The sequence below is a fragment of the Amphibalanus amphitrite genome, unplaced genomic scaffold (genome assembly GCF_019059575.1).
Source record: "Amphibalanus amphitrite isolate SeventyFive unplaced genomic scaffold, NRLGWU_Aamphi_draft 000109F_arrow, whole genome shotgun sequence".
In the NCBI taxonomy this organism is placed as follows: domain Eukaryota; kingdom Metazoa; phylum Arthropoda; class Thecostraca; order Balanomorpha; family Balanidae; genus Amphibalanus; species Amphibalanus amphitrite.
The window spans coordinates 154,547-180,183 of NW_024881604.1; the positions used below are offsets into that span (position 1 = coordinate 154,547).

Sequence of the window (25,637 nt, forward strand, 5' to 3'; positions counted from 1 at the left end):
TCTGCAAGTTTCATCTCCCTATGAAAGCTGCTCTGGCACTAGGGGCGTTGCGAAGTTGCGACATCTGGGGACCGGGCAGAGGTTCACTTATGACGTCATAGGTCAGTGACTTGACCTGACCTGAAAATTCGGTTGGTGTCACAAGATTCAGCTTGAACCAAAGATCAGATATGCCAAGTTTCAGCTTTTTATCGCCGGCGTGGTTGGAGCTATCGCGAAAAAAAACTATTGGGGGGGGGGGCGGCACCCGCCCCATCCCCCTCTCGTCCGGCGCATATATTATTATCTCTATGTATAGGCCGGCGAGGCTGCGAGATCTTGAATGGCTGCGAAGTTGATGGATTTTCGGTGGCCCCGACTCCGGCTCCGGCTTTACTTCCATAATCGACTCCGACTATAAGTCAAGTATACTAGGTAAGGTAAGTAGGTATAAGGTAAGTAAGGTAAGTAGTACTAAAGTATCTAAGGCTAGTACCTACCTAATGTAGGTATAAGGTAAGATGCCCGACGCCCGTCCCCGGGGCGGGGGCGTCTTACCTCACTCTCCCCTATATCGTACCTGATCGTACCACCTAATTACACTGATGTACTTACCTACTCTGACTTACACTAACACGATAACATTGTGGTAGGCCAAGCCTATATTATGTAAAAAGGGGTAGGCCCTGTATATCGCCGCCCACAATGTTGAGCATATTCAATGTGCGATACAATTTGAGGCTCAGAAGAGAGAAGAGAAAAAAAAACAGCGTGCTTGGGATGATGCATTCTCTAAGATGGCACAGAAGCGTCTGCTGGACGGGGCAAACCAGGTGGTCCGGGCACGTCTCCTTGCTGCCGCAGAGCCCCACACCGCTGCCTGGGCGCAGGCCCTCCCCGTCACCAGTCTAGGGCTCCACCTGGATAACGAAACTGTCCGGGTAGCGGTGGCGCTGCGTCTTGGGGGATCAGTATGTGAGCCACATAACTGTCAGCTCTGCCATCGCCCTGTTGACCAACTGGGACACCACGGTCTCTCCTGTGCCAAGAGTGCTGGCCGCCACGCACGTCACGCTAACCTTAATGACGTGCTACGGCGAGCACTCAGCAGCGCAGGACTTGAGAGTGTGCTGGAGCCCACCGGCCTTGACAGAGGAGATGGCCGACGTCCCGATGGGATTACACTCTTCCCTTTCAGCCGGGGAATGAGCCTCGTATGGGACGCTACCTGCTGCGACACTTACTCATCAACGGCCATCATCAGCTCCGCCTTGAATCCTGGGAGCGCCGCCCGCTGTGCGGAAGAGCGCAAGCGCACCCGATATGCAGCTCTCTGTGAGCGATACGTCTTCGTCCCTTTTGCGGTCGAAACGTCTGGTGTGCTGGGTCCGGCTGCAGCCGGTCTCCTGAAGGAGCTTGGCCGTCGACTGACAGCCCGCACCGGCGACAAGCGCGAAACAGTCTGGCTCTCACAAAGAGTCTCCATCGCCGTGGCCAGAGGTAACGCTGCCTCTGTGCTGGCCACAGCCAGGCCAGCAGTGGGCACCAGACCGGGACCGTCGCCGCCGCCATCGTCCGGACTGACCCCGACCAGGATCCCTCAGTCACTCCAGGCACCGGAAAAAGAGCCAGTTGCGGGGCCGCCACTCGATTCAGAGGCTGATCCGCCGACACACCCACCACCACCGACCCCTGCGGACGGCTTTCGTGAGGAGCGACGCGTGACACGCTCTCGGTCCTCCTCTCTGTGCTGCCCCGGAGCATGCGCATGTCCCACTTTCACAAGTGGGTCCAGGGCTTGAACGCTCCGAGACATGCCTATTTTTTTATAGTTGCTGCGATGTTTAAAAATACCGCTACTGTTGTCCGTTTCCGTTTGCGCTAAAATCCTGTGCCAATGCTGTGTGCTTGGTTCTGTTCCCGGTGAAATATATCACTGTGACTGGAATTCTTTTCGCATCAATCGCATTCGGGAGGTGCGTGCGATTGATGCGAGGATGCTTCCATGTATTTGAATAGGCTCTCGCATGCGATTTCCTGACTGCCGAAAGAGTCTGTTTCAGGCATTAGCCAACTTTACATAGGTATAGCGCTCGTTCAGATGACTGATAAAAAATTTGAGGCTCCTTATTGACGACGAATAAAACCCATGGCTTTTAATAATCGAGTAATGTTTAAAAAAAAACTTATTACTCTTTTAAGCTGGTATTTATCAATAAATTATATTTTTTGGAAAAATAAAACATATTTTAGTTTCATTTTAAAGCTATTTATATGCATATTAACTTTCAAAAATAAACAACAATTTTCTGCTTCATTCACTAAACTGTTGTTTTTGTTACTGGTTCAAGGCCACGTAGGCTCGCGGCTCGCTGCTGCAGCGCTGCTGTGTTGCAAATATTCCAGCTAAATGCATTTTTTACCGAATAATAGTTGAATTTAATGGCTGAAAAGGATCGCCCAAGATCTGAGTACGATTACCAAGGTGGGTTTTAATTCAAAAGTGGGCTCATGCAATACCTAATATTGGCTATCTACCTGTGCTGGCTCGTGGCTGCAGTCCAGTGTTTGCATGGCCCATGCTTACGATTTTATGTTTTAGGTACTCTTAGTGATGTTTTGGCAGATCCGCAAGCGTACGTAAATTGTAAAAGACTACTGCCTCGGTGCCTTTGTCACATTTCGTTTCTTGTCTTTTTTTTCAGAGGCGCTGGCCTGGTGAGTCCGGCGGCGGGTGTGGCGCGACCACTTCAACTTCGAGCGCTTCACATCGCAGCCATTGGTCCCTACGGTTGTCATTCGGTCCCGGCCTATCGACCTTCCAAAACCTCCCATCCATACAAACATTCAAATTTTCCACCGCGCCGATCTGTACACTTCTTACACCTTTTTACGCCCAATTTAGGCGGCAGTGCACACATTTCAGCAATAGTGCAGGTGATTTCGACAGTACGGCATAGTCTGCCTAGTGCCTATGGCGAATCGTCGAAATAGGGGTAGGGGTAGTGGTAGGGGTATAGGGGGTAGTGGCATTGGTAGTGGTAGTGGTAGAAGTGTGGCACAGGCTGATCCAATGTGACACAAGGTGACCTATGTGACCTGGCCTGACCGAAGGTGACCTGACCTGAGTCATTGTGTCCAAAAATGAGCCCCTTGACCCGACTTGACCCCGTATCACCTAAATTTTACCCATCAAAGCCCTCAGAGCAGTCCTCAAGCTCAAAATTTCTCCTCTTCACATTTCCGCTAATATCTCTGTTTCTAGACGACACATCGATATGAATCGAACAGCATTCGAAAGAAAATTGGCTGGTGCCGCATTTTATGACCACGTCGCGAAACAAGTGGCGCAGCCGCTGGTTTAAGTCTATTGAGACAGTTCCCACTGGAGCAGCCGGTTTACCTTTCAGCATTGATTGCGGCGATTTTCTTTTAGCGTTTTTCTTCAGCCTCTCATGTTTAATTTGTGGATTAATGGATCTATGTCAAGGCCCCCTACCACGTCAAACATGGAGAGTGAGCCTGTACTGCTCAGTGCACACCTACACGCCCGTACCGAATGTTTTCATTTTGTGTGCACCTGCGCTCTGCAGCCTGGAGTCGGTGCGAGCGACTTTAGCGAGTGTCATTGGAGCGAACGTCATTTGAGCGAACCATTTTCAGCGACTGGCAGCTTAGCGAATATCAAATTGAGCGATTATCAAATATAGCGATTACCAGTTTAAGCGAAAGCTATGTTTCAGCGACATCTTTTTCGTCGACTACAGTTTGAGCGACTGTCATTTCAGCGAAACACTTCATCGTCCCGTAACGGTGTATTTTTTTTTTGCGAACGTACGTACAACGAATGTTTCCGGAACTTTCATGATTATCCGGAACTGGATGGCGGATGTCACGTTCAAAGTTCAGACATTAAGCTCCAAATTTAATGCCACATTTCTCAAAAATTGCAGCGGCTCGATTTCACCCCCCCCCCCCTGCTGTTTGCCAAAAATGATGACCAAACGTATGTTCAGAGATTCATATTGCTTGTGCTGTTTTTCGCGAAATTCCCGCGCTTGAATTTGGATCAGTTCCCCATGTTGTACAATTTGTTCTTGCCCCAAGCAACGTACGAATTTCCAGATATTTGGGTGAGGTCCCTGAAACATAGACTAGATCCCCCTGTGCCGTCCCTCGAGTTTATTATTGGTCCTTGGCATTCCTTCCGTCGTCCTATCACGTTCCACATTTCCAGATCAAGGTTGCAGAATGAGGCCAGATATTTTTGTGGTTTCCATTCTTAAAAGCAAATTTTTAATTTGGCGCGCGCAGCTTGAAGCATGACACATACCAAGCGGGTTCCAAGGGCAAGAATTTCCGAAGAGTAGCAAATTGACTTCCGTCGCGTTCGGTTTCGCTGTAACTGTGTTCGCTCAATTGGTCCCCCATTGACCTCCACAAATTCGCTCAATCTGGTTTCGCTGATTCTGGTCCTCGCTTAAGTTGATAATCGCTGTGATTGAATTCGCCGACTTGACAATCGCTGAAAGAGTCAATCGCTTAAATTGATAATCGCTGGAAAGGCTTCGCTCAAATGTCGTTCGCTGAAATGACGCTCGCTCAGGTGTCGCAGAACCGCCTGGAGTGTATCCAACAGCTGGTCGGGGACGGTTCAGACGTGGCCCGCCTCGACCCATTGCTGATGACGTCATTCTATGAGCGGCTGACCACCAACCTGGCCCGGCTGAGGGCCGCCGAACAGCATCCTCCGTTCAGGGTGAGTCGGTGCAGAGCTCCCAGCGGCACTCCTTCTCCCTTTCAGCATGGGACAGCTCAGAGAGCTGCGACCGCCGAAACTGCAACTCAGGGTGAACTGAGATGAGATAGTTCAAAGAACCCCGAAACGAAACGGCCAGGTTTGGGATGAGGCGGTGAATACAGTCCAACGGGCCCCGGAGAGCATGCCTCATTTGGGGAATGACGGACAGCCGCGCAGAGCAGAGGCGCGAGACTCTGATTAAAAGCAGTCCCAGATCTAAGCGAACTCTGGAGGTTTCTAATCACAGTGGGACAATGCCGGGCGGAGACTGCGTGTGAGGCTGTGGCACGGTCTCTCTGCGCTCGGAGCTGACCGGCGGCCGACAGCGACACCTGCCGCTCCCGGCAGAGCGACAGAGCGGCGCAGCGGCCGACCGTCGGCTCCGGTACACGCGGCAACCGGCGGGAGCGGCTCCGCGCCGAGAGGCTGATGTGCTTCGCGTTCTGTAATTTTCTCTTTTTCTGTCATGTTTTTTTTTTTTGGCGCAGATTCTTAATTCTAATACTGATCGCCTTTTAAAGCATGAATCAAGCAGGATCCCATCATGGCGCGTGTCCCGTTATCACCTGTCCATAGGAGTCCCCGGTGTCTTTCGCCTGATGCACGCACATCCTCATGGGATCAGCCATCAAATCTCTAAAAATTCAAGCAATTATCGGAATTTTCTAAATATTCAAACCGAGCAGCGATGTTGACGAAGGTAGGACATATTGTCCTTTACGGAAAAAAGGAGCGATTATTACCGTATATCAGTGTATCGTGTCATTACGTTATTGTCACTGTGCCCACGTGTCAGTGTTGTGTCGTCGGGTCTGGTCAGTTTGTCGTTTGCGCTGACACCGCCGTCGATCGGTGGCAGGAGAGCCTGCAGGCGCTGTTGGACGAGTGTCAGCACCAGCAGGCCAAAATCCTGCGCATCTGCAGGAGGCCGCCGCCCGCCAAGGCCGCCAGCGCCGCCAGAAAAGGTAAGTGTCGGGCACCATGACTCCGGTTACGCACTTTGTGTGTGGTGTTGGCTTCGAATTAGATCTCACGCTGCCTCCCATGAGCCTCCGTTCGATTATTATACAGGTGCTCTGATTAGTATGACCTATCAAACTGGTTACTTTGGTCAGACAGCGATTACGCACTCAGGTCGAAATAACAGTAGGCGCACCGTGGACGTGCTGGTCGTCTGGGCCTTTCTGCTGTTATTACTAATTTCAGGTGTAGGTATGTAGGTGGGCTGTAATAAGGCAGCCTCATGCTGATTTGGGTAATTAGAGGTAAGTTAGTATCCTGACCTAATTGGTGCTAATTTATTGGCGAGATGTGTCACGCCAGGTATATTACATGTAGAGTGATTGATGAAGCGAATGTGTGTCGTAGGGCTACAAGCGTCAAACGGTATGCACTTCATTAGTCATCAAAGTCATACGACACTGGTGGTGTTAGCCTAATCAGGAACGCTCTCTGATGTTAGTAAAGTGGTCTTTTTCTGATATTTTACCTTCGAAAGTTTGTGGCAATCTGTGATGATGCCATTGAGTACAGTTTTGGTAAGATTGTTCTTACTTTCGAACATTTTTTTTTCCAGTAAATGTGCCGTATATTTGTTTTTATGTCAGCGATTCTTAACCCGCGCACCGACGGGGGGGGGCGGATATCCGCCCCCCTGAGGTTTTTCGCGAATAGCGGGAAAATCGCGGCGCGTAGCGCCGCGAAATTTGGTATGCCTATTCCCTCATTAATTTTACACATGGTGTGCAAGTTTGAACCCCCTACCTTTTAAGGTCAGGTCACCAGGTCACTTTGAATGACCCAACCTCAAGTCACTTTTTTGCAACTTTGTCACCGTGCCAGAGCTACAGTAGATGTCGGAGACCTTTGAAAGTCGCAGGATGTTATTAGGTCATTAGTAGCTACAATTTGTTTATCTCGGAATTTTGATATCGGTGACCTAAGGTCAGGTCAATTTCGCGACCTCCCCATTTTAAGTCAATGGGGGAAAAATCAACTCCCTATTCTTACCACTAAAACGGGTCGGAATGGCCCCATATACCATACATGACTTTATATACGATCAACCTTCACTACCTTGAGGTCTGTTTTGCTGTTGGGCAGCTGTGAGGTCATGTGACGTCATCAAAGGTCACCAAAGGTTTTTGGCCAATAACTCCGTACAGGAACAAGATACAGCCGCGTGGATGGTCTCATTGTGTTCAGCTCGTCAAGACGCATCGAATGATATACATGATGACCTCGAGGTCACGTGACCTGAGGTCAACCTTTGACCTTGACCTTTCGAGGTCAACATATATATCATTCGATGCGGATTGACGAGAGGATCACGATGATGCCCTTAGTTTGTTCCTATCTTGACTAGTTCGAAAGTTATTCGAGAAAAACTCTCAATATCTAGCGCCGCCATTTTGACTTTTTCGACCCCTGTGACGTCATCTTTGACCTGACCTGAAAATGACCTTAGTAAAAATTGTAGATCTTGACCGTGCGTATCCGATGCCGTTTACCGCTTGTCGCTATCTTGCTTCGTTCTCGAGATCTCAGGGGGGGGGGCGGTCATCCGCCCCCCCCCCGTCGGTGCGAAGTTGGCGCAGACCCCCGTCGGTGCGCGGGTTAAGATTGGTATTAATATGAAATATGTTTAGCGGGTTGCAATTCGTGCCAGGAGCGTTGAGCGCCGGTCTACGGTCCTAATAGATAATAAAAGGATGCGAATACCTGCTCTCAACCAACACTCGAGCAGAAGTATCCGCCAGCATCTCATGCTTTATTTTCTTGCAATGATTTCACAACTCGATTCTCCTGACGCTAATTCCATTGGAGTGATATTTGTATTTTCAGTTGGGAATCAGTGGTTCATACAGCACTAGTTGTGACAGTTTTCCGAACTCGGTGTCAAAGTGTGATCCTCCCCAGCGATGTCCAAGTTGCGGCCGATCTGCGACGCGCCGCTGACATATGTGGGCCCATATATCGTGTCGGCCGCGGGCGGTGGTCCTCGGGTGCCGGAGCCGTCAAATCACGCCGGCTGCGGCCGGTCAGCGGCGCCCACCGTGGCTCCGGGCTCTTCCCCGGGTTTCACGGTATAAATCCGACACTACTGGGCGGCGGCTACCCGTGACTCTATTCGAACCGACTGCGACAACTGGGTGGCATGAGCGGCCGCAGCCGCCGGGCTGTCAGGGCGGGTTCATGACGACTCACTGCGGGCGGGCGCCGCGGGGAAACACCCCGAGAAGTCGGTGACAGGGCCCTGGTGGCCGAATGGTCACAGTGCTGAGCTTTTCCGAACGATATTTGACAGTCATTTTACACTTCAATTGCTGAGTCTCGGGTGTACGAACTGTGATTGCTGTAATTAGCCATTCAAGTGTGTTATTTTGTAAATGTTGCATTGTTTTTTATAGTGTGAATTGTGCTTTTTGTAGTAGGAGTCGCGGCACCATCGGAGTGAGCAACTTAACAATTTCTAATATTTCATCATTTAGGGATAGACGAGACGTGACCACGCAGGAACACGCAGAACACCTTTCGAACATGTGCGAGTGTGGCCACACTTCGAAGGCATGCTACCTACTGTTACCCAAAATGCGTCTCTGACTTGTCCTGGCCGTTGTTACAGACACCAGCCCGCCGGAGACAGGGAGCCGCACCCCACCCGTCCCGTCGGCAGTCGGTGAGTCACGCCCAGCTGACAAAATCACGTGCAGGGTGTTCGTTAGGGACCGACACAAGTCTGAAACAAACCGGTCGCGGAGCTCTCAGGTACACACATGACACATGAAGGCGAAGCGTTATCACGTTTTGACGAGAGTTTCTTTTCTTCGTTCATTCGCTTAACGCGATACTAATTGTTGACCTGTGCAATAGTAGATGTGCATGTTTCAATTACCTTCGTGGCTTAAGTTGTTTTTGTTTGATCAGTAATCAGGTTACGCAAAGTTTTGTGTATTGTTATTGGTTGAAACTATAAAAAATGTCAGGCATCGATACATCGGCTGTCACTTATAAAATTGCATCACATTTAAAGTTCAGTTTACTGTTGAATTTGCAATACATTTCGTGGTTCTTGGGCGGCCTGTTCGAATTATGGGCCAGAAGTTTGTCACATTACATCAGATCTCCGTCTACCAAGTCTGACCATGTTTGTCTATAAAACAAATTTTATAGGGCCAATCTGCCATTGAATGGTGTTTTCAATTACAATGGCAGCCATTCATAGCAGTTCAAAAACACAGATTTCCCGAGTTTGCTGTGATTTCTGGCGGAAATATTTGGTTAGAAATCATTCAGATTCATGGCGCGTCAAGACGAAAAAGCGAGTTTAGTGTTGCAAATATAGTTTGAATGTTGTTTTGTGTCGCAGAATGTGGTTTAGGCTATTCCACACCTTCAATTTGTTTCGCTAGGCTTGTTCTCGTTCTAAACGTGCCAAAAGTCTCACTGCTCTGTCCAGCTGAACTATCCGTACCGTGTCCACTGTCCCGCTGACCCGTCTGTCCCGTGTCCCGCTGACTCCTCATCCCCTGTCCCCCCGTCCGGCAGACGCGGCGGTGCGGGACGGCGGCGGCGACCGGCGGCCGCTGGCGGCGCCCCACCGCTCCCGGCTCCGCTTCTCCGACGTGGCCGGCCTGGAAGAGGCCAAGGCGTCGCTGGCAGAGGCGGTCATCATGCCCGTCCAGTTCCCGCATCTGTTCACAGGTGACGAGACATATGACACCGTGACAGCCGCGGGCGACGAGACGTCGGGGGCGGGCGGGCCGGGTGTCGTGTCGGTAGGAACTCAGACGCTGACTGTCGGTCAGGGGGAGGGGGCAGGATCGGATATCGGACACTGCTCTATCGCGTGCCGGGGACCGCGTGGCAGACTGTTACGGCGACAAAACTACGCACAATTTGCTCCACCCGTGTCGGACCACGCGCGTAGTAAAACGCCAACGTCACTCATGGTCGTAGGCCCGCTTGCGTCACTTGTCGCATGCATTGCCTTGTGCTGTATTGTCCCACTACTTAGTCTCACTGCGTAGTACTCACGGGGACGGTATTGACTGTATAATTGCTGCTCATATGCCTACAAATGTTTTCATATTTAACGTAGGCTCCGTCTATCGTGACAAACTCGACTTTCTCAAATAACTACGTCCCCTAACTGACGTCACGGCAATGTAGACTGGTGCATGAGGGACAACTTGGTGACAAAGCGACCGCCACCAGACGCCCGAAAAGTTGCGGCTGCGGGTTTCCGGAGTGCTGACCGTGGCCGCACCCGGCGCGGACGGGGGGACGGGGGGGGGGGGGGTCTGGCGCCCGGCCGGCGCCCAGCCTCTTCTGTCTGGCCCGGTTTTTACCGTGGCCCGGGCGACGGCCGCTCCGTCGCGGTTCGGCCCAGTCCCGCCCGAAATAGACGGCAAACTTTTCTGTCCGCCGCGCCCATGTAAGGCCCATTTGCGTCATGTGTACCCGACAGCGTCACTGAGGGCAGAAGTAAGGCCCACTCGGCTTGGTTTGAGCGATAAATTTTGACACTGTTAAACTGGCTGTATCGTAAGATAAGTGTCATCGCTGCCACAGTGTGTCAGTTACTTTTATTCAAACTCAGTGTGATCACTTCCGTCAAACTGCGTGAGCATTTCCATAACCAGTAATGGATGTTTGGTATAAATTTTGTGTCATTATTTTGTGTTCCTGTTTTCACTAACTGGGCCACGGGACGGGGAAGAACGAAGGAAATAGTCTTAACATTTTTCGTCGTCTCTTGCCGAAGTAAATTTACAAGCGCCTGCTTTTCGGTACCTTCCGCTTAAGTTCATTGATTTTGACTATCTCATTTCACGGATTTTTCAGTTTTTCACTCAAGCATAAATGTTAATGAAGATGCACTTCGGTGGCAGCTTGTGCTTCGATAAACAAATCCGCGATCGTTACTCCCTTTTACTTTTATGTTGCGTTGGCCGTTGATATTAATGATGAAAGTCGTGGTTAATAATGAAAGTCGCGTGGGAGTTTTGAACGCACTTGTTGTTGGTTGCGGTCGCTTGCGGATGTATTCAGATGCGTACAGCAAAGATGCATTAATGTAATGGTCGGCCTATCTTTGGTCCCTTCATCCATCATCTGTCCTGTAATGGCTCCGGCCGACAAACTCCGTCCTCGTGGAGCTTCATCACCGGCCTGCCACACAGCTTTGGCCACAAATGGACCGTTTTTGTGTCAGTAAACATCCCAGACGAATAGATTGCATCAGCTTCAGCTGATAATGATGCAGCAACAAAACATATAGTGGGTGACTTGTGTCCATGTCCAGAGGAAATGGCGCAATCAGTCATCCGATGTCGAAAAATTCGATCCTCATCATTTATAATGGTCCCTGTTATCACTCATTTGGCCTGTAAATAGCATGCCTTGTAATGGTATCGATTTGATGTAATGTTTGTCCGAGGTCTTGTATTATGAACTTAACATTACAGTGCTAATTTTTTACTCTGAACGCCTTTACATTTTGTAAAAAAAAAAAATCGGACCGAATTTCATACCGAAAAGTCGAATTTGACAATATTCCAGTTGCGATTGCCGAGGTGTCTGGTCAGCTATGTGTTGCATGGTCCAAAGACTTTGGGCACTGCTGCTTATTCTGACCGTACCTTGTACTGCATACCATCGTTCTGTTGTGTGTGCAGACGATACCATGCCATGCACGAAGGGGGGCGTCCCCGTGGACCAGGGTACGCCTCTGTGTGCGTATTTGTATAGTCGACTACAGAATGATGTTCCACTTTTCACAGGCTATTATTTGCCTGGAGTGGTAGGCTGTGCCGCATCACAAGGGCTGAGTTCACAAATTATAGCTTTGTCCCAATGCTCACCATCGACACGCATAATTGCGTGATAAACGGCACAACTTAGCGCTCCGGTCAACTGATAGCTTCTGAGGAGTGGAACATCATTCTGTAGTCGACTATACGGACTGTACCGTGTATTAGCAGGTGGGAGCGGGTGGGGGTGGGGGGGGGGGGGGGAGGCGTCGGCCGTGGACTCGGATGCTGCTGTGTTTGTGCAGTTGTACGGGCCGTACCGTATACCGTATGCCTTCGTTCTGTGGTGTGTGTACTGAGTTAACACTAGACAATATCGTGTCTTGTACCGTAGGGTACCGAGCGCCGTGGACCCGGGAGTCTTGCTTTGTCATTGCACGGATCGTTCCGTGTACCGTACCGCTCGCACCGTTTGTACTGTACCGTCACCGTGTATTACAGGTGGCCGCCGGCCGTTGACCCGGGTGCTGCTGTAATTGTTAGGGGGGTAATGGTTATGGACCGTACCGTCACCATGTATTGCACGTGGCCGGCGGCCGTGTGTCCGGACGTTATTGTGTGTATAACTGTACGACCGTACCGTGTATTACAGGTGGCCGCCGGCCGTGTATCCGGATGTTATTGTGTGTATAACTGTACGACCGTACCGTGTATTACAGGTGGCCGCCGGCCGTGGACCCGGGTGTTGCTGTGTGTTACTGTACGGACCGTACCGTGTACCGCCCGGCCGTGGACCCGGGTGTTACTGTGTGTTGCTGTACGGACCGTACCGTGTACCGCAGGTGGCCGCCGGCCGTGGACTCGGGTGTTGCTGTGTGTTACTGTACGGACCGTCACCGTGTTTTACAGGTGGCCGGCGGCCGTGGACCCGGGTGTTGCTCTACGGGCCGCCCGGCACCGGCAAGTCGCGCCTGGCGGCGGCCGTGGCCGGCGAGGCGGGCGCCGAGCTGTTCCCCGTGTCCGCCGCCGACCTGCTCTCGTCCTACGTCGGCGAGACTGAGAAGTGAGTTCGCGGGGCTGCTCCCCGTCGCTGTCACCCGGAACGGTCGGGAGGGCAGTAGCTGGTGCCGACGACGCCGTATTCGTGTGAGACCTGAGAGATACACGCCGTCCTATCTTGGATAATTCATATGCGGAGATATGATAGATATGTCGAGAGATCCCTGATCATTATTCGCATTGCTGCTCAGCTCTGGTCGCAATGTCCTAGGCCAGGATTTGCACCTCAGTGAACCGGACCATAACATAAGCTCTAGCATCCTTTGGAAACCAAAGCCTTAATCGTTGGGTCCCATACACTTCCGCGCGGCCACTGCATGTCGAATGGCGAATGCTGACTCTGGCCCGCCCTGCGATGATGAATAGGCATTACCGAAGTGGGTCATGGCATTCTGTTGGTGATTGGACCCGTAAATTGAAGTTTAAGGTTCGCTCCGCACGAGCACGTGCGATGGGCGCGCACGATTGAGGGTGTGGGATTTCATACCGGCAGGGAATCGGAGAAACCAATGAAGCAATAAAAATGCAATCCGGTACGCCACCTCGTCTAACAAATCACCCCAGCCGCAGACATTTCAGAGCGATAGCTTCGGACTGCGCTCATGAGGAAACTGAAACAGGCGTGCCTTTGATTAATTTGACAAATTAGCCTCAACATTACCGATACCGATGGTGACTATTATCATCTTAATGAAACAAACTTATTGCGAAGGAACGTAAATATGAAATATTTTAAAGTAAAACGAAACGAACACGCAGCGGAATTAACTCACGGTTTCCAACACGAGCGCCTGTCACCATTGCGATTTTTCCCATTTATAATATTGCATAATACCTATATTATCAATCGGCGCAGCGGTAGGCACCAGGTCATAGTGATCTGCCATGCTCGTTTGTTACATCACAGGCGAGTATTACCTAACTCTGACTGGCTTCCCGAATGTATGCTCTAATTTTATGGATGTTAGGTATGGGTAAATTTTATTTTTCTTTCTTAGAAGAAACCAATAAGTGTTCGCTTCTTGATACGAAATGCGTGCATGTGGTGATCTTCAGTGTCTTCAGCATGCTCGCAGTCTTGTTCAATATCTCTCCCCACAATTCCCAGTTGGTCTCCGCCCTCCCCCCGTCTCACCCCGCCCGCCCGTCTCGTGCAGGGCCATGTCGGACCTGTTTGCCCGCGCCGCCTCTCGCCAGCCGGCCGGCCGGGCCGTTCTGTTCGTGGACGAGCTGGACGGCCTGTGTCGCGTCCGCTCGGGCCGCGAGGAGGAGCACACGCGCCGGCTGAAGACGCACCTGCTGCAGCTGATGGACGGCCTGCTGTCCGGCGGTGGTGGAGGTGCGGCGGCCACCACCTTCCTGCTGGCGGCCACCAACTGCCCCTGGGACCTGGACCCGGCTTTCCTGCGCCGCTTCCAGAGGCGCGTCTACGTGCCGCTGCCCGACAGGTCAGTCGCAGTGCAGAGCTAGCTGTAAGGCGCTGGTGTGTCCTCTGCAAAGTGCAAGCTGCATGATACAGCTGCATGGATGCTGCCGATATAAGCATTTATTTTCTCATTACATCAAGGATTTACAGGGTGTTCACTAAAAATTGAGACAAAGTTTAGCAGGCTGTATCTTCGGTAAAAATGTACCGATTTAAACAAACGAGGCATTGTTGTAATGCACATTGCATCTGCTGCAAACCGTAGAGCGTCAACAGATTTGCCTGATTCCCGTAGGTCATTTTTTGGACATTTTCTTGTAAGTGTTTTCACAAGGTCTGGCACCAGTGGACCGTGAATTAGGCCAATTCATGGCGGTAATGAGCAGCCAGTTGATATTTTGCATCAAATTTAAAGACGCCAATATACTTAATAGCCTTCGGCAAATCACATTAGATACTCATTTGTTAATTTCAGTCGTGGCAAATGGCTTATCGGGCCTTGTTTAAATCATGCAATTTTTACATCGGCCGGAGCCCCCAAGGCGCCCCTTGATTAGTGTGCTGGCGCGAGGTCGGACCAGAAGATCACCTTCTGGTTACATATGTTGTTCTGCATGAACCTCTAGTGCTAAATAATACACTTGACTCAGAAAGTATCATATTGTAAAGGACCGGCCTGCAGGAATAAAGTCGAACTGATGATATGCTCTGAAATGACACACGCACCACGGCATCCAGCGTTAGCTTGGACGCTAAATGGACGTTAGCTCTTGTATCATTGATAACATCACTACAGAACACTCCATTGTCCAGTTAATTGTCGCCCTTTGACAATAACATGATTTTTCTTCCTTAAATAGATCGGTCTTTTCCTGCAATTTTTGGCCCCTTCTTGACCATTGTTTATTTACTTCTCTTGCCTTTTGTTGTTCCCAGTCGCTTCGAGAAATCATTTACGCCGGTTGTAACTCATCCTAGCCTCAGGTGTGATATATGTTCTTCGCTTAGGCACAGTTAATACCTTACTGATCGGCAGCATTGCATCGTGAGGTGCCAAAAAGCCCCTCCACGTGCATTTTCGGGGCCCCGACCTTTCCTTTGGTCAGTATCTTCACATTTGCACCACTTCAGATTTTCTGACTCCCACACCCACTAGAACTTTCGTCCCACCATACGGGATGTAACTAATTTCGACATTTTAAGCTTTCATTAGGTATTTGTACGTGCCAGACTCTCCCATTGACGTACTATTTTGGGAAAGCGTGCCAATTGGCCTTCGGTGGTCCTTATTTAAAACGACCTCCAACGCGACTGTTTTCATTACACCCATGAAATTTTATGCTCGGTATGATACAAAAATGTCCCTTTTATCTCCATGCTAAGTTGCATCGTAATAGCTTGCTTCACTTTTGATGTGCAGTCATTCAAAGTTTGTGTCAATTTTCAGTGAACACTATATATTCTCATTACATTTTAGCGTCTCTGACAGAGGAATCAGGGGACGCCAGAGCATCGCCTTTCTGTAGTAGTTCCCTCTCTAGCTCCTGCCCGCTTTACTGCCGGTCCTGTCCGGTCGTTTCTCTCATAACGCTCGTGGCGGTCACATGCCGCCGTCGCCGGCGCCGGAACCGAACCCAGTCAGTTCAGTTCGACAGAGTAGCGGCAGAGCGGCGCGACGGCGCGCGACTGTGACGCAGACACCCGTCCCCTGCACTGGCGTCACCAGCGGTGACGTCGGCGCCAACTTTTCACTGAACTCCGAATCGCCACTGGTCCGTGCCAGCCAGCCAAGTTGTCGCGTGCTCCATGACGAGACGCGTGGTCGGCCGGGGCTGCCCGGCTTCTGTTCTAGTTGAGCCCAATGGCGTGTCCTGTTAGCATTGCCGGACTGAATTTCATCGGACGTCGCGACATTTCCCTAATGCAACATGCTCGCAGAGATCGTTGTGCGTCGTTATGTCGCCGGGAGTGGGACGGGTATTGTTTCTACTTACTGGCCGTTGGTGGTGCACATTTCAGTGGTGCAAATTTCAGTCCACGGAACTGGTGGGCGTGAGTGTGGCAGGGCAGATAACATGTCTGAACGAGAACTCATCGGGTTTTGTCAGGGAATCTAGTGCCTGACGTAACTTGCACCCGACAACGGGTCGGAAGGTCACTAATATATGGTGAATCACGATCTGGGGGCTAAAAGACGACAGGTGGGCTTATTTCTGTTTTCGCCCACGATCATTGTAATTTCAAATAAATAAGAATCCATTCCGTTGTCAAATAAATCAAATCATACAAGTTCTGTTCTTCATATAAATTCAACAGTCTTACGAATGTTAATCAGTCCTCTTCCCTCCTTTGCACACACGCCGCTTTCATCGTCATTCTCCTGACTGGATGCGTTCATTTGGCTAGATGAGTCACAACTCACGCTACAGTCAGACTACTGACTAGACTGTAGTAAATGCATACCGTACCTATTAGGCCGGTGTGTCTCTGTTTATGAGTACGGCTGATGTCACTGATGTGCAATACTCGTATGCACTGTATTGTGTGTCGGCAGGGCAGCTCAGCGGCGTCTGATCGAGCTCCACCTGGGCGGTACGGCCACCAGTCTTTCGGAGCTCGACTGGCAGCAGCTGCTGGCCGGCACCGACGGCCTCTCCGGCTCCGACCTGGCAGAGCTCACCCAGCACGCGCTCTACCAGCCGCTGCGTGAGCTCGAGACGGCCACCAGCTGGCGACGACTCGGAGACGGTGCGTTCGGCCAGCGGCTTCCACGCCTTTCATTTTCCAATACCATTTCCCACATTTGTATCTATAGAGTTTGTATGCAGAGTTTCATCCAGTTTCGCTCCTTGACACATATAATATGCAACGATGAAATCGATAAAGCTAATCCTCTTGCATATGGGAGGTGCTAACGGAGCCGGTAATCACGTGAATCGTGATGGCCGTAATTCATCAGTACCATTCATAAGTTATGAAGTCGGCGATGGGTCAGTTTGCCAACCGTGTAATATGGAATCGTCTCGACGGTAGGCAGGCACGATCAGCTGCCATTTATTGATGGTTATCAGATTTTCATGCTTGATAATGGGCTGAAAATGTTAAATGCTGACTTATGATATTAATGTCACGGACTGAATGAATTGAATTGCAGCCGTTCGACGCAGTTTGGAAAACATTTGTTAGTTTCGACCAGTTGCAGATACCATTTGTCGAATGATAGCGAAAGCAAATGATGGAGGCATCAGTAGAACGATGATTCATCTGAATGGACATAACGACTGTCTGCATCCCTTTCAGTTGGCTACAGACATACCGCGCCGCACAGATGTTCTTACTGCGCCGTAAGTATGAACACACGTCTTAGGCGCCTAGTTTCGGTCCCCACCCCGGTCAGCTGATGTGGCAGTCGGGCCTGGGGAACTGTCGGTGATGTGGTTCGATTGAGCTTTAAGGGCTGACTCATACCGACCCGCTGGAGTCAGCGTTAGTCTGGGTCTGTCCCAATGTGTAACCGGACTAACGGTAATGCTAGAATCGGTAATGTAAGATGCACCCACCCGAAGGAAGAGCAAGAGTAACGACCGCCGATTTCAGTGGCTAGCACAAAGTCATACAAAACACAATGGCCGGTTATTTAATACACTGACGAAAAAGTGGCATTCAGCTTCCCAGCGTTTCGTGCTGGTTAATGACCTTGACCATGACCTCTCTGTAAATTATTCGCTCGCCGTATTATATATCAGAGTCGGCGAATGGTTGGAACGTCCGGAGATCTATTTCAGCTTCCGCTTTAAAGCACAGTGCAGAAGACTTCTAATGGTATGTTTCATTCACCGATTTATCAGGGTCGCTGTAAGATGAACCACGGCACGCACCTCAGTTGCAGGCTTAAAACCTTCCTCTGCTAAATGTTCCGTTTCACCATAAATAGCGTGCATTAAGTTTGAACAGACACTCCTAAGGGCGGGCGAACTATCTTTATCGGAGCCTGCTATACCTACGTGCGTGTATCAGTATAATGTAAATATATGCTGAGCAGCACAGGGTTCACCACCCTTAAAAGCAATGTCGAACACACTGCTATTCAATGTAACTCATGTAGATTTCTTGGAAGAAGCCACGGCTTTATGTTGCGATTTGTCGGTTGTCCAGAGCTGGTGGCGGCTGTTGAGTGACATTCCTATGACTATTCTCCGTGATTGCTCTCCTGCTGATGTTGGAGTGATAGCTGTGGTCCCGGCTGTTATCTAGGTATCCATTACAAATATTAATGTCCTTCTGTTGTCTGGTTCTTGGCCAGCTGTCTGTGAGATCAATTACACGGCTGTTGTCTTGTTCTTGTCCGGCTGTCTGTAGGGTCGGTTGTCTGGTTGTTGTCCGATTTTGTCCAGTTGTCCGTTTGTTGTCTAGTTGTTGTCCAACACTCCGTATGATCAATTGTCCGGCCGTTATCCGTCCGTCCTCACTCTCAGCCGTCGGCCGGAGGAGCGGGCGGTGCGCCCGTCTCAGTTTACGGGTGTGACGGCGCTAATGGCGCTCCAGGCCTCGCACCGGACTGACCCAACATTCCCAGGTCAGTCGCCAAACTGGCCTCGCCGAACCGGCCTCTGTCTGCACCGGCCTCACCGAACCGGCCTCTGCCCGCACCGGCCTCACCGAACCGGCCTCTGTCCGCACCGGCCTCTGCCAGGCCTCGTACCGAACTGACCTAACATTCCCAGGTTAGTCGCCGAACCGGCCTCACCAAACCGGCCTCTATCCGAACCGGCCTCTGCCAGGCCTCGTACCAAACTTACCTAACATTCCCAGGTCAGTCGCCGAACCGGCCTCGCCGAACCGGCCTCTGTCCGCACCGGCCTCACGAACCGGCCTCTGTCCGCACCGGCCTCACGAACCGGCCTCTGTCCGCACCGGCCTCACGAACCGGCCTCTGTCCGCACCGGCCTCACGAACCGGCCTCTGTTCACACCGGCCTCACGAACCGGCCTCTGTCCGCACCGGCCTCACGAACCGGCCTCTGTCCGCACCGGCCTCACGAACCGGCCTCTGTCCGCACCGGCCTCACGAACCGGCCTCTGTCCGCACCGGCCTCACGAACCGGCCTCTGTCCGCACTGGCCTCACGAACCGGCCTTTGTCCGCACCGGCCTCACGAACCGGCCTCTGTCCGCACCGGCCTCACCGAACCGGCCTCTGTCCGAACCGGCCTCTGCCAGGCCTGGTACCGAACTGACCTAACATTCCCAGGTCAGTCGCCGAACACGATACATACAGCCAACGACACTGCACACAGCACGTGGTTACGATGCAGATACCGGCGGACCGGACCCACCTGCCATTCCAACGGTGCCGGGTCCGTAGTGTTGCGCGGAGTCCATGGTCCGCGTCCCGCTCTGGCTCTCACCACCGTACCGTGCACGATAGAGGCTGCGTGATGCCAGCACACGCACGCTATCCTACCACACACGCGCAATCACACCACCAGACGCGCCACTCGCGGCCCGCCTCTGTTGTCACCGCCGTCCCCTCTCACTGACTGACGTCTGTCCTCTCGTCCCCTCCCTCGCCCTCCCCGCCCTCGCCCCTCCCCACGGACTGCCGCTCCCCAACCCACCTCCGACCCAGCTGGTCTTCACACTCCAGAGGGGCCACTAAACTTTATTAGGGGACCCTAATACCGATTATAGCCACCCGCTCCAGTCGGCGGCCGTTCTCTGAGCCGGGAGCCGGCCCTGCAGACGGGCCGAGCTCTCACTGACGGAGGAGCGGTGCCATTAGAGAGGAGACGTGACCCACTCTGAAACGGGGCCGCGCCGCCGGCCGTGAGACGGGTGCTCCAAATAAAACGGAACCATTCCATGTCGGAGAGGTTCGGGTGATGCAACAAACAATTTGTTTGGTAAACGTGTTTGATCGGCACATGGTGATTGAATCATGGAATGACATGTCAACATTCTGCTTACCGCCCCGTCATAAAACATGTTTATCTGGGAATAGGTCTGCCCTCGCGGACCAATCTCGTAAAATGCCATTGGCGTTGACTGGTCGGGACGGTTTCAGCTGTCCAGTCCGACAGCCGGCGCGGCTGTGTCGCGACATCTCCGTCCCTTGCTCCCTCGGGGGCCACCGACTGCCAGCTCTCCCGCAAACGATTGCGCCGCTATCTGGCCTAATTCGAAAATTGCTTCTGAATAAACGGACCGGGCTTATGTCCGACGTCCGATTTCGCAGTGCCCACTGGGAAGGGTTGTTATAGATAGCCAGAGATGGATATACCACACTTAACTGCATCGAGACAGCTGGACAGCAATTGCTGGATGGGCTTTTGTGCATTTTTTTTCTGGTATAACGACCAACCAATAAGCTGAATCACTGGTGCTGAATGTTGCTGCCTTTGCGTGTGTTACAGGTCAGTTTATGGTGTGCGAGCCGAGTCACCCGGACGCGTTCACCTGCTCCGTGTCCGACATACCCTTCCACGCGGTGAGTACGCGTTAATACTGTGCATAATTGCATGTACAAGGCAATTTGTGTTCCCAAATATTTTTACAATGCATTTATAGTTTATACCTATGCATACATGTACTTACATCCCAGCCCGGCCCGACCGGCGCTTCCGAATGCCGTCTGAATAGGCCGTTGAATGTTGCAAAGGCCGCTGACGGCCTATGCAAATACGAGCGATTGTCACTGTCGCTCTGCCGTAAAGCTGGTTTATGTGGTCTTATTGGTATCATCAAACCCGAAACGTTCGCGTGGTCGGGCCGTTGCCGCGTGCATTCACGGTCATGTCAATCTTAGAGTGGCCCCGATCGGGACGGTTCCATTGAGAGCCCTCGTCTCATTGACTCGCTCGTATACAATTATACATATATCGATAACCTTCTGGGACGATCATCACTGATAGCCCGTGTCTCCGGGTGTCAGCTGGCTCTTCCTGACCGGGGATAGAACATGGGGACTGGGGCTGGGACTCGGGAACGAGCCCTCCATGAGTCCCTGGTGGTGCCGCACGAGATGGGGACCCCTTATACTCGACCCCAGGGGTCTCTGGCGGGACCACAGGAGAATATGTGCGACCGCCCAATGATCGGTGGCGGAACTTGATCAACTTAAATGCTATTTAAACACCGGAAGCAGCATACGTTTACCTGTAACTAACTGATCCGTCGCAACTATATTTGGTACGCATTCAGGTCGGATATTGTTCATGCTATTAAGTCTATTAGTATGTAAACTGTCATGATAATGCGTACTTATCGAGTCCGCTGATCGGTTGGCTGTAGCCAGGGGCGGTGACACCCGACACTGTGTGTATCGTCTCTCCCGGATCCCGGTACCGCCGTGTCTGCCGTCCCACAGAGCTGGCCAGACGTTCATTGCATAACCGCTGAATGCCGCGTATGTATGAGGCTCAGCGACAGGAGAGCCCCTGATGGCAGTGTGTGAGACACCGGCGGCCGCACTACGGGAAATGAGACGCAGCGCTAAACGAGTGTGTTTGCTGCCGCCAACGGCCTTCTACAAATTCGGGTTACCCGGGGAACACTGCAATGTGCTCACCCGAGCCAGGCACATTGTGATAAGATTAACATATTCTTCCTATATTCACAAGCTTTATGTAACTTACGACCCTTTTGAAAACGATGTGAACTTCTTCTTTTTTAGAAAAGAGTCATTGGGAGCTATGACGACTCACCGAAAAAGGCCCAACTGGGCTGAATATGGGCTGTCTTGACTGACATCAAGTTTTAGAACGTCGTATGTCGAAATGACCTTTCTCTGTAAAAGAAGCGCTGGAACGTTGGTGTGGCGTCGATTTTTATTCTTTCATATACTACACAGAAGCTCTGACATGATACATCAGTCATTTTCATGGTCAAAAGGCCAACCCTGACCGTGGTCAAGCCAGTGAGAGAACAGTGCAGCGCGAGCAAGGGGGGTGGGGGCGCTGTCGTTTTCGAGCTATGCGTCGCAGCATAACGTCAGGGGTAAACCACTCGTGCCATCTAGGGGCAGGACTTGTAAGCTTCGAGACCGTACCTGCCTGGCTGAAGCGTTAGTCGTGACTCATACGGCATACCAGTACAGGCCTGAAGCTTTTGCAAATAGCTGCTTCCGGCCCTACACTAACACTAACCAATCTAATTAAGTCTTGAGGAAAACGATGTGATTTATGTACACAGCTACGCCCCTGCGTTTGATGTTCGTTGAAATATTACGAAATGCTGAACTAATACGAACTAACAATACTTATAGTTAGACTGGTGAGCTGGTGCAAACTGGTGAGCCGGTTCGATACGTCTTAGCATAGCTAGATATCTCCAAATGCACGTAAATGAGCTATTCTTTGTAGACTGCTTCGAATTCTAATTAAGTTCAACTCAGCAGCCGACTCGGTAGACACATGATCTGCCCATAATGTGATCACTGATTATCTCTTGCATGGACCTACGATGTACATGGGTACAAACATTCAATCCAAGTTACATACATAGACTAGTGTACTCGCTATCCGATGTTTGATGCGAACATAAGATTACAAACATATCAATCAGCCAGTCACTCGCTGCGTTCGCCGCACGCCATAGCCCGTCATTGCCTGGTGCATCATACCGACCGGCGCACTGCTGCAGGGAAATTCAGGTCACAACCATTTGCGCATTGTCTGGTAGCGAATGCTATATAGAACTGTCTGAGCGGCCAAGCCAAGTTCCATTGGAGGCTGAGAAATTCGGAACTCTTCAGTGAAATGGCGACCCGAAAGTTATCGACGACAATGCTTTACCGATAACTACATTGCAATGGATTTGGGGACGTATTGTTGCATTGCTAGAACAGGGGCATTTGGGAGGCTCGGTATACCAATGAATCCCTGCTGACAATTGACCAAATCAGATGTGATCAAATGACTGTCTCGTTGATATATGGTTTATACCAACGCACATTTTCAACGATGCGACTTCGTTTGTGTATTTCCTAGTCCATCACTGTCCTCGCTCACTCTGTATTTGTTTGACAGGTGGTGGCGCGCGACTTGCAGCTCTCGGATTTCCTGGGTGCCCTGCGCACCACGGGCCCCTCGGTCAGCCAGGAGATGCTGCGGAGGCACGAGGAGTTCAGCAAGGGCCGCGGCAGTGCCACCCCACTGGGATAGGGCGGCGACTCCGACCGACTGCATCCCCAGCACGGACACAGGACGGCTTAGTGAGTTAACCCCAAGTCATGGTGGACGGCAGAGGCTCGCTCGCCACACAGAAAACGCTGCAGATGTCTTGTCTTTGTGAGAGGCGTGTTCATCTGTCGTGGACTGGACGGTGCTCATTCGGCGAGTCCTCCGGCCGGGTCGGTCGGGCGGCCGGCCTCTGATGAACCCTGCAGACTAGACAATGGAACTGTCCGCGTATCGGCCGACGCGATGTGTTTGTTGGCATTTGAGATGGTGGTCGCGCGCCGTAATATACTGCCGCCGGACAGTTTTTCACTGGGAACGGCTCGGGGCGGATGCGGCCCGACTTTATGGGGCGGGCGGCAGCGGTCGGGTGGGCGGGGGCGGGGGCGGCAGCGTGGGCGGCGGCCGCCCGCCGCGGTCCGGAGCACCAAACAAAGTGGCTGTCCCATATTTACGGCCCGGACGACGATTTGGGAGATAGGGAGAGTCGGGACGGGACGGGACCTGAGATCAGAGGTCGGGAAGGGACCCGAGTGTTGGAAGCCATAGCTGCTGGAGACGAGAAGCGTAGAAACGGAATTTGCGGCATGAAATGTCATCACATTCAAAATGGCCTTACACTGTAACTCAGAACCCGCATATTGGGCTGGGGATTCAAGCTACATGGAACGTAGACGAAGAGGTGGATACCGACTCGTAATAAGTCATAAGACATCAACAGGCGCCCGCGCCAGGGACGAGGTTCAAAATATCGGAACCGGGTCGATACTGCTCACTGCACAGACCTACTGTAGAGACCTCGAGGCGAGCTGTTGGGTTGTGTCGGGGCGGGCTGCTATGCTGAAGTAGACTGATGGTTGCAAGGCTCTCCGGGCAGTAAGGGGGATGAACTATTGCATCAGCCCAGCGGGCCGAGCGGTCGTTTTTGCCGTGTGAACGCCCCTGCATGGCGCCCGACGCCGGATATGACGCCAGCAGCCCTCAGAGCGCCGTCCGGGCGGACTGTGAACACCCAACGCCCGGGCGGCCCAGCAGACATCCCCGCCCGGTCGGTCTAGTGGGGCATCCGCCGTTCTGGCGGTCCAGCAGACATCCAATGCTCAGAAGGGCCAGTCCGAGGCCGGGACCTCGGGTTGCTGAAATGACGGAAGCTGGATTGCTTGAGCCGCCGGGCCTACGACGAGAGGACGGTCACAGCCGTGCTCCGAGGCTCGTAAGGAAGCCGTGCTCTCCAATCTGCCGCCGGGGTAGCGCGGGTGTCCGGTGTGGCCGCTGGCTGTCCGGCCGCGGGGGCTGAGCGCCCTGTCGGCCGTCCGATTATGGTGCCCCCGGCCGACACTCACGTCTACAGACAAACCTAACTGGGCGCGACACGGTCGGGGCCGCCGGCAGACGCGTAGGTTGGCCGTGCGACCCAGGCGACAATGGTCGCCGAATTTCAACGGTGGGCGTCTTTATGACGCAGCGTCGTCCGTTCCGAGCAATGTTCCCGGGTGCCAACCGAACGCAGCGGCTGGAGTGGTGCGCAAGAGCATGAGTTTGATACGCTCTGGATTAAAAATTGCGATGTGCAATGTGTATTCTCCGAACCAATCTGGTAGATTCCTAGTCCGATTGCGGTGGTGGGAGTCGGTATTACAGGGACGCCGCTCCGGGCAGGCGCCATGACCGCATGAGATGTGTTCCTTCGTCGCACACCACTGCGCACTGCTGGATATTTCCCATCACGTGATTGCACATGTGTAATGTGCTCGGGCATGCGTGTCGGTATTTGAGATCATCTGCCCGGAGCATCCTGCTCGAGCCGCGCTGCAACACCAATCGCCGACATCACGTAACAAACCCACGCACTGACGCCAGATGCATGGCCCGACACGGACGCGGTGGGCGCAATCAACAGTCGAGACGCGCATCGCATTGGCAGAGCCCCGCTCGGAGTTCACTTGACGCAGGGATACCAAAATGGAATGTGGGAAATTTGGAAAGCAATTTCGCAGCTTGCTAAGTGCGGTTACGTCATACATTCATTGCATTGCAGCTCTCGCAGCTGAAAGTCATCATCCAGTACAAACACCTGCGTATCAGGGCCATCCTTGGTCTGCCCCGGCATCAGCCACTGGGGCAGACCAGGCACACATCCAGTGTTGATGCGGCAGACCACACATCCAGCAGCGCGGCGCGTGCCCGGGCGGAGGCCGTCGCCAGCCCCCCAACCTCAGCCAGCTCAGTGCGTGTGCCCCCCTCCCCGGCACGTGTGCCCGCTGACCGGCGCGCTGTCCGTCCGTCCGTGCGGATGACGTCACGAACAGAGACCGTCATCTGCTGATGGCGGCGACGTGTCGCCGGCGCGGAGAACGCTGCAACAGGCGGCGGCCCGCCGACGGCTGCATTAGTGATATTGAGCGCCGGCCGGCCCGGCGGCTGCCCACTCGGAGACGGCCCA

General features: G+C 52.3%; 1 protein-coding gene across 3 annotated transcripts; it reads left to right on the forward strand.

The window, feature by feature from the left end:
• Positions 1 to 2,307: 2,307 nt before the first annotated feature.
• On the forward strand, positions 2,308 to 23,498 carry LOC122380939 (vacuolar protein sorting-associated protein 4-like). Of its 3 annotated transcripts, XR_006256427.1 has the most exons (13): positions 2,334 to 2,464; positions 2,685 to 2,697; positions 4,586 to 4,738; positions 5,640 to 5,745; positions 8,406 to 8,459; positions 9,329 to 9,484; positions 12,445 to 12,598; positions 13,752 to 14,042; positions 16,575 to 16,768; positions 17,321 to 17,364; positions 18,496 to 18,596; positions 20,432 to 20,505; positions 23,045 to 23,498. XR_006256427.1 is itself a non-coding variant. In XM_043364590.1 (12 exons), the coding sequence occupies exons 3-12, from the start codon at positions 4,664 to 4,666 to the stop codon at positions 23,307 to 23,309; spliced, it is 1,413 nt and encodes a 470-aa protein (XP_043220525.1). In that variant the 5' UTR covers positions 2,308 to 2,464; positions 2,685 to 2,697; positions 4,586 to 4,663; the 3' UTR covers positions 23,310 to 23,498. The 3 variants fall into 3 exon arrangements, 2 of the variants coding, with proteins under 2 accessions (XP_043220525.1, XP_043220527.1); XM_043364590.1 differs by lacking the exon at positions 18,496 to 18,596 and having other exon boundaries at positions 2,308 to 2,464; XM_043364592.1 differs by lacking the exons at positions 17,321 to 17,364; positions 18,496 to 18,596.
• The last annotated feature ends 2,139 nt before the right edge of the window (positions 23,499 to 25,637 follow it).

Excerpts from the sequence above, each read along its gene's own strand:
- LOC122380939 (XM_043364590.1), top strand. The coding sequence starts at position 4,664 with ATGACGTCATTCTATGAGCGGCTGACCACCAACCTGGCCCGGCTGAGG. Across the intron at positions 4,739-5,639 it reads AACAGCATCCTCCGTTCAGG|GAGAGCCTGCAGGCGCTGTT; the intron begins GTGAGTCGGTGC and ends GATCGGTGGCAG. Across the intron at positions 8,460-9,328 it reads ACCCGTCCCGTCGGCAGTCG|ACGCGGCGGTGCGGGACGGC; the intron begins GTGAGTCACGCC and ends CCCGTCCGGCAG.